General features: G+C 33.8%; 2 protein-coding genes across 2 annotated transcripts; both read right to left on the bottom strand.

Annotated features, from left to right (window-relative positions):
- Positions 1-1,399: 1,399 nt before the first annotated feature.
- LOC121423985 (phospholipase A2-like) lies at positions 1,400-9,186 on the bottom strand. The gene is made up of 5 exons (XM_041619544.1): positions 8,868-9,186; positions 7,159-7,240; positions 4,409-4,556; positions 3,112-3,260; positions 1,400-1,692 (listed from the first exon to the last, which is right to left on the bottom strand). Exons 2-5 carry the CDS (start codon positions 7,217-7,219, stop codon positions 1,535-1,537), a joined length of 516 nt encoding a protein of 171 aa, XP_041475478.1. The 5' UTR covers positions 7,220-7,240; positions 8,868-9,186; the 3' UTR covers positions 1,400-1,534.
- Positions 9,187-11,165: 1,979 nt separating this feature from the next.
- Positions 11,166-18,144, bottom strand: LOC121424535 (phospholipase A2-like). The gene is made up of 5 exons (XM_041620252.1): positions 17,905-18,144; positions 16,446-16,508; positions 15,208-15,355; positions 13,245-13,375; positions 11,166-12,187 (listed from the first exon to the last, which is right to left on the bottom strand). The coding sequence occupies exons 1-5, from the start codon at positions 17,906-17,908 to the stop codon at positions 12,018-12,020; spliced, it is 516 nt and encodes a 171-aa protein (XP_041476186.1). The 5' UTR covers positions 17,909-18,144; the 3' UTR covers positions 11,166-12,017.
- Between the last annotated feature and the right edge of the window lie 715 nt (positions 18,145-18,859).

The following is an 18,859-nucleotide window of genomic DNA, read 5'->3' as shown; positions in this document are numbered from 1 at the left end:
GACCTTTTTTTCATTGAGAAGAAATACCCAAATTCCTCCCCCTTGTCCCCATCCCATATCAAACTGTACCCTTACACCGCACCTTGCATAATCATAAAAATCATGGTGATTTTTTTTTAATCAGCAACTATCAATAATTCTAATATCAAACTCTTGATTAAGAATAATTTCTACGAAATTTTTCATTGCAGTAAAAGGTTCAGTTTCACTCTGCATACAACTACAACTCGGATGTTTGGTTTTATTTTCAATTTGTCTAATGCCAACTCGTCCAATTACCAACTCGTCTACAATCATTAGGTTTACCATCAGTTCGTCCACTATCCACATTGTCTGTTATTTCGTCCACTCATCATTTCGTATAATAATAAGTTGGTCCGTCCAATAACATTTGGTCCAATTGGACTAAGTGTTAATTGGGCGAGATGAATTAAAAGAAAACTGGGTTTCAGACCAACTAGTTATGATACGAAATGGTCACAGAGGAACTGGTGATTCGGCAAAGTGATTTTATTGGACCAAATTGTTAACAGACCAAAATTGTTAGGCGAAATGTTGATTAACGGAATGTCAGTAAGACTAACCGAATGTAAACCACGTGATGGGTGGACGAGTTGGCAATTGACGAATTGGTAATTTACCGAATGTTATACAGTTACACCAACGAAATCAACTTCAATCGACCGATAGTATATGTGTTGGTAACAATTTAATACCGTTGATCGGTCTGGAGTCAGTTTCGTTGGTGTGACCATAGGCGGGGACCGGGGGGCGTTTCCCCCCTAAATTTGAGGTGGGAGACGATCCCCCCTAAAATGTTTGGTTGATAACCTTTTTTTTTTGCTTGTCAAACAATTTGGGTGACCCCCCTAAATTGTTTTGCTTCCGCCGCCAATGGGTGTGACAAACGCATAAAGCACCCAGTACCAGTTTCAAGATGGCTTAAGTACGTCAAACATCTATATTACTTATTTGAGTTCTTGGGTAAGTATAGGTATAATGCACAAAATATTTCATATCTTTAAATGAAATAAAGAGTAATGTATACAGTATCCGTAAAGTCATCACATTGTATTCATATACTCTTGTGAGGTAATTACATTTATTTAATTCACAGCAAATTATACGATGAAATAGCGAAATTGTTCTATCAGAACTAAAAATACGAAATCCGCTTTATCATCTGTTTGATTTTTTTATCCCTGAATAAAATCTCAATAGCAGTTGTACTATATTGTTTTTATTTTAGTCTCTTCATCATTCCCAATGTTTTCAGCCTTCGCCTCAGAGGTATAAAATGATTTGCCTTGGTGTTTAAGTAATCGGACGAAGCCAGGAAATATTTCAGAAATAAAAAGGCAACAAATTAAAATCTAACTACTCTAATGAAAAAAAAATCTTTTATCACGTTGTATTCAGGGCCGGCTTCGGTCTCGAGACCGGACTCAAGGACGATTGTATGACCTCGCGGCCTTGTCCCCGGCCTCGGACGATTATAGTCCTTGGTCTTAGCCTTGGTCCCGGCCTTTGGTCCTTACGGGCAGACAGTCGTCGGACTCGGCTTGACATCACATGTTCTTCTGTTATATTTCTTATTATTCTTGTCGTAATAGCTGTCAGTCTTTGAAAAGCATTCCGCTAGTGCCTTGTCGCATTCACATACCCCCTCTGCACACTTATCCGAACTGGAACCTATAGGGGAATAAAGAATGAAGTTATATCGGTAACATCCGCATTTTCCCTTGATAAAAGAGTGGAAACATACCACAAAGTGGTGTATTCTAGAGAAAAAGTAGAGCGAATCCGAGTAAATATTTTACATTTAGATTTATACCTATAATACTCCATGAGTGAAAGTACAATTTCCACTCCAAATTAAAACCAAATATGATTCATATTCACTCTTCTGTTTAAAATTATTTCTTAAACCGTAAAAGTAAAAAATTCTCCCGCTGAACGTCTTCTCTGATACAGAAAAAAAATATATATCCGGAAATGACGATGAGTGAAGTTTGATTAGGAATAACTTGAATTGCTTTATCAGAACAAATAGTGTTTATCAATTAGCTTATGCTTGAATAAAAAAAAAAGTTATGTGCAAAAACACATATTCAAGGAAGATCGTTTGATCATTGTTGATATAGTAACCATGGTGATAATGGAACATGGTGATGTTGGTAGTAAAGATGATGATGATGATGAGGAGGAGGATGAGTAAGAGGATAATGATGATGATGACGATGATGATGATACTGATGATGATGATGATGATGATGGTGGTGGTGGTGGTGGTGATAAAGGTGATAGTGAAGGTGTCCGGAAGAAGATGATGATGATGATAATTATGATGAAGGTAATTATGATGAAGATAATGATGATGGTGGTGGTGGTGGTGGTGATAAAGATGGTGAAGGTGTCTGGAAGATGGTGATAATAGCTCCATGTTATGATGATGGTGATGATTACAGTGGTTGTGGCCGTGATGATGATGATAAATGATGATGATGATGCAGGCAAGTGACGATGATGATGAAAATTGTGATAACGCCCACTATGGAGATGATTTAATAGAAAAGTGATGATTACGGAGTTATTGTTATGTTGGTGCTTCTGACATTTCCATTTATGCTCAATATTATACTGTTTATCATACTGTAAGAATGCTCGTCTGTAAACTTGTATTTGATTTTGTATTACTTTACATTACTTTTTATCATGTTTTGAATGGAAATGGAATAAAGAATTGAATTGAATTGAATTGAATTGACATTAATTCAGATTCAAGAAGATAACGTACAGGTGATTGAGACCCAGTAAGCATTTGATAGAACATGTAGAATGTTATATCATTTAAATATAGCCTACTCTTCAGATGAATAGGAATTTTTAAAAAATCAGGATTCAAGTCATGATAGTGATGTCGCAATATGGCATGTCATTGAAAATAATGATCAGTCTGGATGCAGTTTCATTGGAGTGCATGTCTGCGACATTATACTAAGGCTATTTTCCTCATTACAGGATATCTTTCTATTCAGAGAAAGAGAATAATAATAAAAAAAAATAATGGAATGAAATGTGAAAAAGCCCGCCAGGGGGGGGGATACCTACCACATTGTATAGTATGCTTTCCATCGGCACTTGTCCTTGTGTACTTGTATGCCTTGCTGACCCCTGATTCGTCTTTTTTACAAGCTGCCCCTTCACCATTTTTTGATGCATGCAAGTCATCATAACATTTATCGTGTACTTGACAACAGCTGAAACAAACAAACATGCAAAGAGTACATGTATCATTGATATTATTATTATTTTTCTTGTTTTTGCTGTTATAATGATTACTATCATGTCCTGACTAATCATAATCGTTATTATTATTATTATCATTATCAAAAGTAGTATAGACATATAGTAGTAGTAGTAGTAGCAGTAGGAGCAGTAGTAGTAGTAGTAGTAGTAGTAGTAGCAGTAGTAGTGGTAGTAGTAGTAGTAGTAGTAGTAGAAGTAGTAGTAGTAGTAGTAGCAGTAGTAGTAGTAGTAGTAGTAGTAGTAGTAGTAGCAGTAGTAGTAGTAGTAGTAGTAGTAGTAGTAGTAGTAGTAGTAGTAGTAGTAGTAGTAGTAGTAGTAGTAGTAGTAGTAGTAGTAGTAGTAGTAGTGTAATTATAGCAGCAGCAGTAGAAGTAGTAGTAGTATCAGTAGTAGTAGTAGAAGTAGTAGTAGTAGTAGTAGTAGTAGTAGTAGTAGTAGTAGTAGTAGTAGTAGTAGTAGTAGTAGTAGTAGTAGTAGTAGTAGTAGTAGTAGTAGTAGCAGCAGCAGCAGTAGTAGTAGTAGTAGTAGTAGTAGTAGTAGTAGTAGTAGTAGTAGTAGTAGTAGTAGTGTAATTATAGCAGCAGCAGTAGAAGTAGTAGTAGTATCAGTAGTAGTAGTAGAAGTAGTAGTAGTAGTAGTAGTAGTAGTAGTAGTAGTAGTAGTGGTGGTGGTGTAGTAGTAGTAGTAGTAGTAGTAGTAGTAGTAGTAGTAGTAGTAGTAGTAGTAGTAGTAGTAGTAGTAGTAGTAGTAGTAGTAGTAGTAGTGTAAATATAGCAGCAGTAGTAGTAGTAGTAGTAGTAGTAGTAGTGCAAGTAATAATAATAGAAGCAGCAGTAGTAGCTGTTGTTAAAAAAGAAAGAGTAGTGTATCTAGTAGTAATGGTAGCTTTTTATTGTTACATTTTTTTCCTTTATTATATTCATCATCAATACTGTATTATTATTATTATTATCATTATTATTACTATTATTATTATTATTGTTGCTGTTGTAGTTGTTATCATCATCATCATCATCATTATCATTATAATTACCATTCTATGATCTTCATTATTATTTTCTGATAACAAAAATGAATGTATCACTGTTGTTCAACTTACCAATCAACCTTGTCGACGGGGAAACCGGATCCACCGAGTCCACAAAAGCAACCATATCCATTGTATTGATTGAAGACTTCAAATATGGAATGCATTTTTTCGTTTTCCCATTCAATCAACGTCCCCAAGCCGAACACATCACTTTTAACTAGAAAAGAAAAGAAAATCATGGGTAATGCACAATTTTTATCTGTTTATTGTGTTGATATTCATTTTTTTCGGATGTTAGATAAGAAAATTATTTTTAAAAAGTTTTTATATCCATATCGGATTTTATTTTTACAAAATTACAATGCTACATCTTTTCGATGACAATCAAATTCGTTATGTCCTACAACACGAAATGTAAAAGGAAAGTATATTTTGAACTGTCTTATCTAGTCTATTCATGTAGTTTGCGAAGTTTTCTTACTGAAAAAATGTTTAGATATTTGTTAAACCTTAAGACGTAAGGCGCATTAAAAAAATAAACAAAGAGCTAAATAAAATTGATATATAGATAAAAAGCATACTTCTACATGTGTTACCCTCTTATGAAACCCGTTCTACCAATGACTTTCATTTTCCAAAGGTTCGAACATCATATGCTAAATCCACTCACAGTAATGTACATTTCTTTGCATTATTTTGAACAACTCGTTTAACTTTCCTTTTCAATTATGTTTGTTTCCTACTTTGTACACATTTGTAATGTTTTTTTATATTATTGCAGAAATAAATGATTTGATTTGACCAAACAGGATACCACTTTCGAACAGGAAATCGATTGTTCAACCACAAGCTTTAACAACTCAACAGTTGTAGTGTTTCAAAATGACATGATCATGTTTTGCTACACGTCATCATGATAGTATGAATTCACTAAGGGTTTCGTAATTGTCAGCATATACCTATTTTGTTGCATTTTTTTGTATAATATATTTAAACTCATATGTAGTTAAATCTGAAATGTCATATTCAAGAAAGTTTTTTTCTTTTCAATTTCCACCGCCTGTGGGTTACTTACAAATAAAACGCGAGGAATATGACAAGAAATTAAGCATTCATTCTAATATTATAAAAGTGATTTCTTGGTCGGTTGCCAATCAATATACTGTAAACCATCTTTATTCAGTCTGTAGACAATGGTAGATGAGTAAACCTGTGTGGGTCCATCCAGCTGTCGGCACTTGTGTGCTTATGTGATATTTGATAGCTATTTTGTTAATAAGCTACATCCACAGATGGATGGATGGATGGATGGATGGATGGACGGTAGATACAGTGGCGTAATGAGCCAAGCAATGGTGGGGGCTCGATCTTGCGTATCGCGTAAAACTTGTTTAAGTTGTGAGCGAGCGAAGCGAGTGATAAAAAAAAATCCATTTTTATTAGAAAAATCCAAGTTTGTGATATATTTTGACAAATTGATATTCAGAAAATGATATCATATTTTACCCTTATTTCTTTCCCTATCTTTCCTTTATCTTTTTTCTTTGTCGTGATTTTTTTTAGGGGAGGGGTAGTCAAGAGCCCCCAAGCCCCCATCTAAATGCGGGTGAATAGATATTTAGATGAATAGATTGTAACTAATAAGTAATTGTTCATTAGCAAGACAGGCTTTCACCTAACTTCTCTATTTTCACTGTTTTACCTTTTACAGTTTGTCACATTCTTAAGTAACACCTAACCCCTAAAAGTCGAGGAGGCATGTTTCTTAAAAAAAATCCTTAAAGGGATGGTCCAGGCTGGAAATATTTATATCTCAATAAATAAAGTAGAATTCACAGAGCAAAATGCTGAAAATTTGATCAAAATCTGATAACAAATTACAATTTAACAAAGTTATTCGAATTTAAAGATTGCATTATTCCACTGAAACCGTTTTAGGCATGTCTGCATGAATATTCATTAGATGGGCTGATGATGTCATATCCCCACTTGTTCTTTTGTATTTCATTACATGAAAAAAGGTTTTATTAAAAAATGTTCTACCAAGAACTAACTAAAACAATTGGATTAAAAACTGATTAAGCGCATTAGTTATTTATTGCCGCAACTTATTTCATCATAATGGAGACACATCATTTATACATGTATGAAAAATGAAACAATTCTGATTTCATGTAATAACATAAGAAAAAGAAAAGTGTGAATATGTCATCATCAACCTACCTAATGAATATTCATGACGATGTGCACATAACTGTTTTTACAAAATATTGCTAAACTTTAAAATTCAATAACTTGTTATCCGATTTTGTGATGATTTTTTCACCATTTTGCTCTGTGAATTTTACTCTATTTATTTAGATATATAGATATTTTCAGCCCAGACCATCCCTTTAACCTGAGGAGCTGATGAAAGGTGCACAGAAGAAATAAAAAATAACAAAAGTTGTATATTAAATTTCTCTTTAACCTGGTTTACTGCAAAACTTTCTATTGTTCTTAGAGAGTTTCAAGAAGTGCTGTTTCATAGGCCTATATAAGTGTGTTTACACTATAATGAGTGTTGTATCTAAGAACGGTTATATGACGAGGCAAATCGATATTAGTACAAGCCAATTCAGTCGTGTTCAAGTTGTTTTCTATCTTAAATAAGCTCTAAATATAAATTTATAAAGAAATAATTGAAATAATAGAAGACAAAGATAATGACACCGTATCTTATGTAACAAAGATTGTTAATATAGACAGAGTTTTATCAAATTGTATCGAGACAAGATTGGTAATTTCAATCGAGCTGAAATTGAGAGAAAGATGCTCACCGAGTGACACGGAGACGGACAGAAGAAAGACGATGCTTAAAATTACACACGACTTATCCATTTTCCTCTCTGGTCTAGATACCTGTTAGAAAGACAAAATGAACAATTTATATATAATACCAATGATGGTTGAAATAATAACCAATGATGATAATAACGCAAAACTCTTAAAATATGATGTGTATTCGCTCTAGATAGGTAGCATGTTAGGCGAGTGTTAATTCCAAACATTATGACTCCCAGTCCCAACTTATGGTATACGTTCGAAACAATGACGTCGCTTGATTTGAATTAGGGCACTGCTCTATCAAGGCCTCAAACTCAAAGGGAAGCTTCATAAGCCTTTGAAAGGTGTAGTCCGAAGACTAGGAAATGAACCTAGAGAATAATGTTTCTTTCTTATTAATGTCAACTATTCGGACTTATGAATAAGGAGTCTGCAGGAAGAGACAACCCCAGGCAGACAACTAAATGAAATATTACAAAGGACAGACAGTTTGGACCATCGAGTAGTAAACAAAGAAACTAGACGAACTAATGAGGGTAAGAAGATTTTAACGGAGTCTATAGTTTGTGACTTCAGATTTTTTTTCCATCAGGCTAAGTCCATAGTTGAGTAGGATACTCATCTCTTTCATCTTCTAAAGTTTTCTTTTTTACTTCTTTATACTTGTATCACTCTTTTTCCTTTTCTACTTTCTCTCTAATCTCGAGCTATGTGTTTGCTGTGTATGGATGAATGTGTGGATGTACATGACTGTATTAGGATGGGTATGTAGATGGGTGTGTGTGTATGTGTACAAACTATTCTCTAATATTTAAATGTATTTTTATGTAGGGTCCAGTCTATATAGCATGTTTGTTTCTTTTGGGTCCTGGCCATTTTTAAATTGTTATTTCGTTTGTCAATGGATGATTTATATGATTATGATGTTCATGTACCATGTCGATTTTAAATGGTCACACAAATAAAATGAAATGAAAAAATGAAAGGTATTGTAAAATCGTTTTGTTTACATAATTGGTCTATATAGTGATGTATAATTTAACCTACCATATTATATTTGAATGAACATTTTACTCTTCTATATGATAACAATAATGTAATAAAAATTACAATATTGTTAATGATGATGATAATGATGATGATAATATAATGTAATCACCAACAAAAAATAAAAACAACAATAATAATAATGCTAATTAAAATAAAAATAATAGGCCTAATTAGTATTATAACAATCTTTGCTTAAGTCATATGAGCAAAAATAAACACAAGAATATATTGCAAAATCTGCAAATAATTTATCTTCGAAAAGGAGATAGATTCCTCGTCCATTTTATCAATATTTTGGCATTTTATTGAGTAGATCTATAAACATGTAAAGGTCTGTATTGGAGAACGCCGCATAAAATCGCTAAACACGCATACCAATCAGTTTGCCTTTAGCCTTTAACATGTACAGGCATACTTTTAGATTCGATTTATGATACAGAACCAATAAAAATGCATTATTACATGGTTTGGATAAAAATTATGAAAATGTAAATGCCATGAAAGCAAACGAGCAAGGAGTAGGCAACATCCAACGTTCATTTTTTGTTCAACCATTGGATATACACCGGATACAACATAGGATGAATGCCTGCATGCACTGATTTCGAAATATAGTCGGGAAAATACACATAGGAAAAAAAATACATCATACCTTATGTGTTTATCAAATCGGAGTTGTAGATGAAATACAGGAGCAATCTTTTTGCGTGAATGGTTGATGACTCTCGAACAGGTCTTCTCAGTGCGACGCCATTTTGGTTGTTGATCATTCATTCACGACGCCATTTTTAGTTGTATTGAAAAGAACGTCGGACAGCTACGGCTGTATATCCCCGTTTTTTTGGCTTCGGAGCTAGTATTGATTGTGTGTTATTGATCGTGTGTTATGGAATATCGGTGGAGTTCGTCATAAAGCGATTGTGTTTGATCATAGTCTGTCGCACTGCATCGCAACCAGTACTTTATTCCATAAAACATATATTATATTATATCCTGGTGTGTGGTTACTTTATTTGTCAGTAAAAACAGGAAGGTATCGATCGGATTTCGGTATCGATAGTGACAGAAAGAGAAGAGATAAAAGAATGAAAAAGCGAGAGAATGAAAGATAGATAGTGGGGGCCTATCGTAGATCATGCATGGAGATAGGAGGAAGTGGAGAAAAAGATTGGTTCGAAAGAGAAGGGGGAAGGGATTCATCAGCAGAAAGAAAAAGAAAGCAGAGAAATAAAGGAAATGATATAGGAATATATATATATATATATATATATATATATATATATATATATCATCTTTATTCGCCAAATAATATACATGTAACATATATGTGGCACTTCAATAAAAAGTGAAAAGAGAGAAAAAAATTGTACACAATTAATAAAATTGTGATTAGGGGTTAACAGGGAAATTATGAGGAGTTAGAGAAAAAGAAAAAAATAGATGAGAGATAAGTCATGAGATGAGAGATAAGTAATATATATATATATATATATATATATATACACATATAGGAACAGAAAGAGGAGAGAATGGAAATGAACAGAGCCTGAGAGGGGAGGAGAGAGGGGGAAATGTGAGAAAGGAATATTGAGGGGAGAGAGAAAAAGAAAGGGAGGGGGTAGAGGGGGAAAGAGAGAGAAATAGAAAATAAAGGAACTGTGTTGAGGAGGAGAACGACCTTGGTTAATTTAATGCGAATTAATAATAGAATTAAGACCAGCATATCTTACGCAGTCAAGTATATGGGTCAAGTGTCATTTCCCACTTCACTGACAAGCTTAGGAAACAAACTCCATGTGAGCATTTCATGAAATAAATAGTAAGTGATTATCACCGATGAGCTACTGCAATACTTGCTTTTGATTGGCTCAGAGCAAATTTGTCAGTGAAAGTTGCTCCATGAAACACTCCCTGTGTTTAACTTTCCATTATCTGACTTCTCGTGAAATATGACCTACCTGCATAATAAGTCACGCACTCATTCATTCATGCGTACAATCTATAATTTATATAGATATCAATCTTTATTTACTCAACACAACTGCTCCATAATAATAACAGTAATAATAATAATGATAATAATAACAACTTCTTTTGTTTTGCTCTTTTTTAATTCTTCTTCTTTTTGTTTATTCAGTAATAAGATTCACACTCAATACAATTAAAATGGTATCATTGCCCTGTGTCATCTGCCTTCCATTACTAGCATGACTAGTATGTATCCCCGGTCTTCTCTCTTCCATTCCCCCCCCCCTCCTTCTCTCTCTCTTTTCTTCCTCTCTCTCTCTTTCCATCTCTTGTCTGTCGGTCTGCTCCATCCCTCTCCTCTTGCCCTCCCCAGCCTCATTCTATATACCTACATTTTTCATGTGCTGTAATCTACCCAATATTTTTGATTTTTTATTTTAATCAACATTGCAATTTTTTAAATCTGCGTGGAGACAAAAAAATATATATCTCTGAATCTGAACCACTTTCTCATTCTTCTTCTCCCAATGCACTCACATCCCTTTCCTAATTCCTGTTCTCCCACTATTCAACTCTCCCGTCTTTCTCGCATCTACCCCCCCCCCCTCCACATTCCACCTGTAAATAGTCACGTGATAGTACATACATAAAACGGTCACAAATCAAACTTGAAAGTTGTTAACAACAAAATCTTATTAATTTACGTATACATTTTTATACAATTCTTTTATACAATTCTTTTGAACAGTGCTTTTATACAATACAATTTTCTATACAATTTAGGTTACAACATGATTCTCATTCTTGTATTATAATATGTGTACAGACATATTCAGGTGACGCCATCCTTTTTCAAATGAAGCACAGGAGTAATAGTGCTACATAACTTATACTTATATTTTCTGACACCCCTTTTCTTCTTTCCTTACTCTTTTTCTTATGTTTTTTTTACTTCTTTTTCACTTATCTTTTCCCTTTCCCTTTTAAATCTTTTTTAAAACCTTGTGAATGGGTATAGTAAGGTGGCTAAAAAAGCAAAGACCTTAAATACTGGAATTCTATACACCAATGATGACTTTGAGAAAAGTTGTGTTTGAAAATCAGATGTATGACTGCGTGTTAGCAAAATATTTACTTCATTAACATGACTGAGATGTTAAGAACTCCTTTTTGTTTTGTTGATGTTTTGGTATGCATTTCGAACATGGATTGGGTTAAAACTTTAGGCTCTAATGTTAAATGAATTTGGAGACTTTATCATCTCTAGTCAGTCCATGGCGCTACTCATTAGTTGATGAAATTTCTCAAAATGCCACAACAGTGAGTTATGTCCTTCTATGCCCCGACTTTCGTGAATTTGTAGAACCCTGGGGGCCGGAGGGGAGATCCCTCCCCTGATTTCATGCAAACAGTCACACTGTTAAAAAAACCGACACCAGACCGATCAGCTACGTTATTTCCAATGGAATATACCATCTGTCGGTTTAGAGTATATACGTTGTGTCAGTGTGGCTGAGCAACATGTTAAATTCAAATGTATATGGAATTGTAGAAAAGATATATGGATTGGGGGTATTCATGTTGGAAAGTTTATTGACTGGATATTAGGGGCGGCGCTTAAGGGGCACCCGGGCTCTATTGCTTTCCAAATAGTAAAATAAAAGTAGAAGAAAGACGAGAAAGACCATAACAGATAAAGAAAGGGAGGGCAGAAGACAAAAGATAATTTAAAAAGTTTTTGTTCGTGTATTGAACTCTATATTACCCCTGTAATATATTTAATCCCCCCCCCCAAAAAAAAAAAATACGCTGGTACCGCTCCTTCTTGAGATGTTTATTCTAGTGGACAAAAGTCAGCTTGCATCCATTTCCGTCTCTCACATTTAGTCCTCCGGTCGTAATTCTTATACTGAATATCGTATTTGGATTCATGTTTAGATAGACAAATAGCAGCCGTTCGATCGCATTGACAGAGTTCGTAGGCACATGGGTCGTCAGATTCCGCTAAAGAAGGGAAAACAGACGAAATTATTACATAGTTATGATATCTCTTAATAAAATAGATTTCTTCTAACCATTCCCTTTGTTTTTTTCTTGTTTTTGTAGAATAAACTCCTATTGGATAATGAACTATATGATATCACAATTTCAAATTGTTTGATTATTTTATAAATATTATGCAATCCAGCTAGAAAAGGGTATAATAAATTAATAATTCAATCATAGGCCTACAAGACTGGTTAAAATACATTGCAATTTTCTTGCTGCAAATTTTTATTCAGTGCCACATTATAATTAATAAGCTATATACAACAAAATCATGGGTGTAAATATTTCAAACCGGTATTCACGGGTATTTTGTAAAGGGGAGAAGAACGAAGTTAAGTTTTAGTTTAAAACAAAATAAATTGTTGTGTATTTGCATTTGCAAGTCCACCTGTTTAATACTCTTTCCCTTCTTCAATATATATTACTTGGGCGCCCTCTCCCCCCCCCCCCGGCGGGGGGGTCAAATATATTGCTGTAAATACGCGAGACCAAGTAATTTTCAAACACCCCCTGAACGAGTTTTTCTCTGTGTGCAAAATAATCCCCTAAACCTCAATGCCTGTAGTCGATCTGTATTGGATCTTTCCACTCAAATAAGAGAAAGATCGAATAATTGATTTTTAAGGAGTTTAAATGATAGTTTTGAGTGAATTATAATTCTGAGGTTTTTTTCTGACAATAAGGTAAAATTATATCATTAATCCATGTTAACTTGGAATTGAAATTTGTCGACCTTACAGACTCAAACACATTTCCTTTTCACTATAGGTAAATAAGCCACCTTCTTTGAAGAGAAGAAATAAATAAAATAAGTTATCAATACAATATGTATAGAACTATCAATGTGTTTTTTATGCCAGATATTACAAACCAAATATCTATGTCATGAATTTCCATTTTTTTTAGATTAAATCATCTTTGAGCTTAAGTTCGTTTTCATTCTATGCAAAAGCCGAAGTACATTGTAAGAAAAAAGGCCTGTATTAAGGAATTTAGAATTTGTTTTACTCACTGCATTTGATGTGAGGTTTTCCATCCTCTGTGTATTTAGTGAATTGATAAAGATGACTAAATGTTCCTTTGATTGTACACGATCCTTCTTCTGATAGACTCTGATAACAGGCGTCGTGCTGCTGACAACAACTAAAAAATAGAATAATATGAATTGGAAATGTCTATAATGATAATAATAATAATAATAGTAATAGTAATAAAAATGATAATAATGATGATAACAATAATAATAATAATGATAATGATAATAATGATGATGATGATAATAATAATAATGATAATAATGATAATAATGATTATAATAATAATTATAATAATAATAATAATATTCCGCATTTACATAGCGCATTACAAAATATATTATTACCCCGGTCATCGGATCCTTGCATGCCCGCAAACAATGTATGCACCTTCTCCACTCCCTGGGGAGCTTCTAACAAGAGTTCCAAGACTCAATTGCTAGGCATACTAGGCTTTCGCATCCTAACGGGTACCAATTTAACACTTGGGTGGAGAGTGGCAAATTGTGGATTGACGCCTTGCCAAAGGATGCTAGGCCATGGCGGGATTCGAACACACGACCCTCTGATTACAAGGCGAGAGTCAGAACCGCTACACCACGACGCTTCCACAATAATGATAATGATAGTAATAATGATAATGACCCATTTGATAGAATATAGAACAATAACCCTAGATTTCTGGAAGAAGTCCGGTTGCTGTTTAATATACCAACAGAACATCAAGTTGTGGATGATGGAAATAATAATAATGATGATAATAATAATAATGATGATGATGATGATGATGATGAAGATGATGATGATGATAATAATAATGATGATGATGATGATAATAATAATGATAGTAATTATAATAATATACACATCATGCTTCATCCAGCAAACTTTTCTGATGCACAAACAGAGAAAAAGAAATAAGTTGAAAGGAGAAATGCATTACAAAGTCATCCAGCAATATCCTACAAAAATAGGATGAAAAATAGGAATCAACTATGTTTTGAAGTGTTTTTTTATGTTTCGAGCGGTTACGCTGATCAAATTCTAATTCATTTATTTTCACATCTCTAACAAAACAAAAAATCAGTACATCGTGATCGAAACAATCAAATTAATGATTCCATAATGATAGAGTAAAATAACAATGAAAAGTACAAAATTTTGACAAAATAACAAAAAATACCTAAGGTAATGAATGGGATGCGAGAAAGCAGCAAAACGGCAATATATGACTAACTAGGCAACTCCCTGGTTTACATGCATGACTGATCATTATCAGATAATAGCAATGAATATTTACTTTGACGACTTTAACTGTAATACTACATCGTTTTATTTCTACAATATATTATTAGATAATAATAAAAATAATAACAATGCGCCTCGAAATAGATTGTTTCTAGATAGATGGCGCTATACTTTCCTATCATTATTGTTGTTAAAATTACCTTTTTGTTTGCGGTATCATTCTACCTGACAAGCATTGTATTTTAATTATTAATTGAAAGCCGCGAAACAGCAAAGTAGTTTACGTATATATATTTCAAAAACATGCTTGGAAATGAAATAAAACAAATCACTTTAAAAGCGTACATACACTGCAAAAACGCTGTTGAAAATAAACACGTTGTTTAAATCAGTCTTCTAAACAACTACTGTTTAAACAACTGTTTTGTTGTTTAAAAAGTTTAAACAATTACCCCCCCCAAAAAAAAAAAAAAAAAAAAAAAAGAAGAAGAAGTTTAAAAACAACGTGCTAATTTTTACTCTGTGACGGGGCGTGGAACGAATTTAAAAGTGAACGGAGGAGGGCCGTGAGTCAAAAGTGGGCGATGAACCCCCCCCCCTCCCCCCCCACACACACGCACACCCACACGCCCCATGTAGCACCACTCCTGAATGACGACATTGCGGTTGAGAGAAGATAAAAGATATATTTACCAGTCTATTTCATCTTTAGGCAATCCTGTCCCACCGATTCCACAGTAACAACCGTAGCCATTGAACCTTCCATAAGCTCCAAATATAGAATGTAGCTGCGGATCTAGCCATCCGAGCATGCTACCCAGACTTATCACATTTCCTTCCACTGTAAAAACAAACATATATTAAAAAGGTTATGTGAATGCTTACTCAATATCTGGTTAAAAGGATGGAAAATCGATTTTTATTGGGTAAAATTTACTTTATCAGAACAAAAAAAAGAACTATCACTTTACCATCCATTGTTTGAAAAAAGTGGTGTCAATATTAACCTAATGTTGGGTAAAAAGCATGTTATGCATGTTTCTTAGGTAATTTACTTCAATATAAACGATAATAAAAGCAAGCTTATCACATTTCATTCAATTGGTGAAAAAAAAGAAAAATTAGAGAAATGGTTGTGTCAAAATTGAGTCAATATTGGGTAAATATATAGGAGGTCATATTTGCTCTTATTTTCTCAAAGTGTGAATTAACTTAATTTTAGTACTTCTGCCCAAAAAAATTCATGCTGAGCATTGAACAACATCTTATCGCCTAGTACCTCCTTTTACAACCCCCCCCCCCTTACCACTCCCCTCTCCCCAAATATATATATTATATGCATGATCATTGTAATGCGGTATTATGTAAATTCTACGTAGACCAAAAAGTAAAAATAGCAGTATAGTAGTAGCATCAGCAGCATCAATAGCAGCAGCAACAGCAACAGTAGTAGTAGTAGTAGTAGTAGTAGTAGTAGTAGTAGTAGTAGTAGTAGTAGTAGTAGTAGTAGTAGTAGTAGTAGTAGTAGTAGTATAGTAGTAGTAGTAGTAGCTGAATATATCCATATAAAAGCTGCGCTATATAAATTAATGCTTATTATTATTATTATTATTAGTAGTAGTAGTAGTAGTAGTAGTAGTAGTAGTAGTAGTAGTAGTAGTAGTAGTAGTAGTAGTAGTAGTAGTAGTAGTAGTAGTAGTAGTAGAAGTAGTAGTAGTAGTAGTAGTAGTAGTAGTAGTAGTAGTAGTAGTAGTAGTAGTAGTAGTAGTAGTAGTAGTAGTAGTAGTAGTAGTAGTATAGTAGTAGTAGTAGTAGTAGTAGTAGTAGTAGTAATTATAGTAGTAGTAGTATTATATAAAACCGCATGAATAAAACCAAACTCAATATTTGTTTAATAGTTGATTAATTTTGTTTTAACCAAGATGACTTACCTCTATACAAGAGAGAAAGCACGATTATAACGGAGATCAGTCCTGAAGATGTCATGTTTATTTCTAGGAATAAAAAGGGCATAAAATATTATTGTGAATGCATGAAATTAATAGTTAATTTGAATACCGTTTCGATTAAGTTTCATTGAGAGTTTTATATATTTCTCTTCAAATCACCCCCAAACTCACTTATTTCAGCGGTTGAGTAGTAACTAACTTATCTGATAAGCCTGCGTCTATGAATGTTTTAACAGAAATATGTTTCAATATAAATGCCTTAGATCATCATCATCATCATCATCGTCATCATCATCATGATATCCAATCACTTGAATTATTTCTTTTTATAGTTAGATGAATATTAGATCAAAATAGGCCTATATATCTCTGAAAAATCAACTTGTGCCAAAATATTTATATGTTTTTTTTCATTCTTTAAGAATACAGGACACATTAATTTAGAATTCTCCACCCCTATATTTTATAATATAGAATAAAATTAAATTATTATCCTTAGTAGGCCTACCTGAAGCCAAAATATGAGTTATGGCTGATCCCCGTTCCTTTATTCACTTGCTCATTATATTGATACACTTTTACATAATCAGGAATACAGTTATATTACTTCTTGGTCCTTGCAATGAAACATGTGCACGAACACAGTATTAAGAAAAATGACACAAGTCCAACATGGCAACATGTTATAATTGCATACACTCTTAACATGTTGGGCACATACTGTCCACAGTGATGTGTTGGGTAATGTGTGTTGGTAAAATCAATTAATTTATTTATTGATATATTCATATTCCACAATCATCAAAGTACATTTCGTAATAAATCATGTTTACAATGAAAAAATATATATACATATTCTGGGCAATTATCATCCAATCGAGCACATTTATTTCACAATTAGTGTTTATCACCCAATTTGGGCAGATTTTAACCAATAGTTGTGTGGTCAGTATGTTGCCTAGTGTTAAAAGTTTAGCATTTTTGCCCAACTATTTTAAGTGTGTGGCATAACATTATAATGCACAAACTGGGAAATTTGTTATGTCACATTGAATATCTTTCGGTTATTTGTAGGCACTTCAAAACAACTAATTTATTCACTGTCGATTTCAATATGCAGTTCGATTACCGAGTCTCTGATATAAAAATTGAAACGTTTCCTCCACTTGTTTTTACATGATAATTTGACCCCCAAAATACATGACGATTACTAATTATACATAATCGTCGAGTTATTCAGCCATAAAATACAATGAAATATAACATACATATATGATGATATATTATATCATCAAAGCAAATGGTTGGACTAGGCCTACCATTTAAAACCAAAGCTTGTTTATACAGTGGCCACGCAAGAATGTATCCTAACAAACTAATATTCATATATTACTATTAAAATTCATGATCTATAGAATACCAGAAGTGAAAAATACATTACCCATTTGTACACGATTATACACGACAGATCATGGCGTTGCAGGTTACAGGTTGTAGGTCGCGATGCGTATCTATGCAGGCGCCATCTTAATTAAGGACGCCAAAACCACCCCAAAACATAAAATGTGCAAGGAATATGCACCTGTGTATGGCACCGAGTGGTGTGAGTGCAAATATTGTGTTGGGATCGGACAATAGGTTAACTTTCTATGACGATTCAGTTCAGTTTGGACAGCGGCAGGACAATCATCTCTCTACATAACGAGAGAGGTGGGGAAACTCGACATGTATCGATTTTGTGGCGGTAAGGAGGGGGGGGGGGGGGGGTAAAGAGCTATTTCAATGGGCTTGAAAAGCTGAAGTTCGTGTTCTTAACTCTGAATTTGAATAGTCGTAGAGACGTCTCCGAGAAATTGCAAGATTTTTTTTATAGATTTTATGTGATCTTAAGAGAATTCCAAGTTTCAGTGACGATTCCACCATCAATTGCCGAAACAATAGTGTTCTATTTCAACAATTATTTGGCTCAGGGTCAGACTATTTTCTGTTTTTCATCATGAAAGCAGATGTCTAAGAGACGTCCCCATAACTAATGAAACTTCTCTGATAACCCACGGAGGTGTCCCCGTGACTTTCAAGATAGTTCATCAACATGTAGCTCCTTAGTAGAAAATCGAAGAGGTTGAAAAGAACAAAAGAAAGGAGAACCATAACAAAAAGACGAAAAATAAGGAGAACAATAAAGAGGAGGGAAGCGATGTGGAAGAGCAAGCTAAAGGAGAGGAATAAAAAGGAGTAATGGGAGAGAAGGGGAAAAGAAGAAATAAAAATGGAGAAGACGACGAAGCAAAAGACAAGGAGGAGGCAGAGGAGGAGATAAGAAAGGGAGAAGAGATGAAGAAGACAAAACGATGATGAAGATGATTGAGGAGGAAGATAGAAAGGAAGAAGTCTGT

The sequence above is a fragment of the Lytechinus variegatus genome, chromosome 11 (assembly GCF_018143015.1).
Source record: "Lytechinus variegatus isolate NC3 chromosome 11, Lvar_3.0, whole genome shotgun sequence".
Classification (NCBI taxonomy): domain Eukaryota; kingdom Metazoa; phylum Echinodermata; class Echinoidea; order Temnopleuroida; family Toxopneustidae; genus Lytechinus; species Lytechinus variegatus.
The sequence above is the reverse complement of the archived record's forward strand: the minus strand, read 5'-3'. Positions and strand labels throughout refer to the sequence as shown.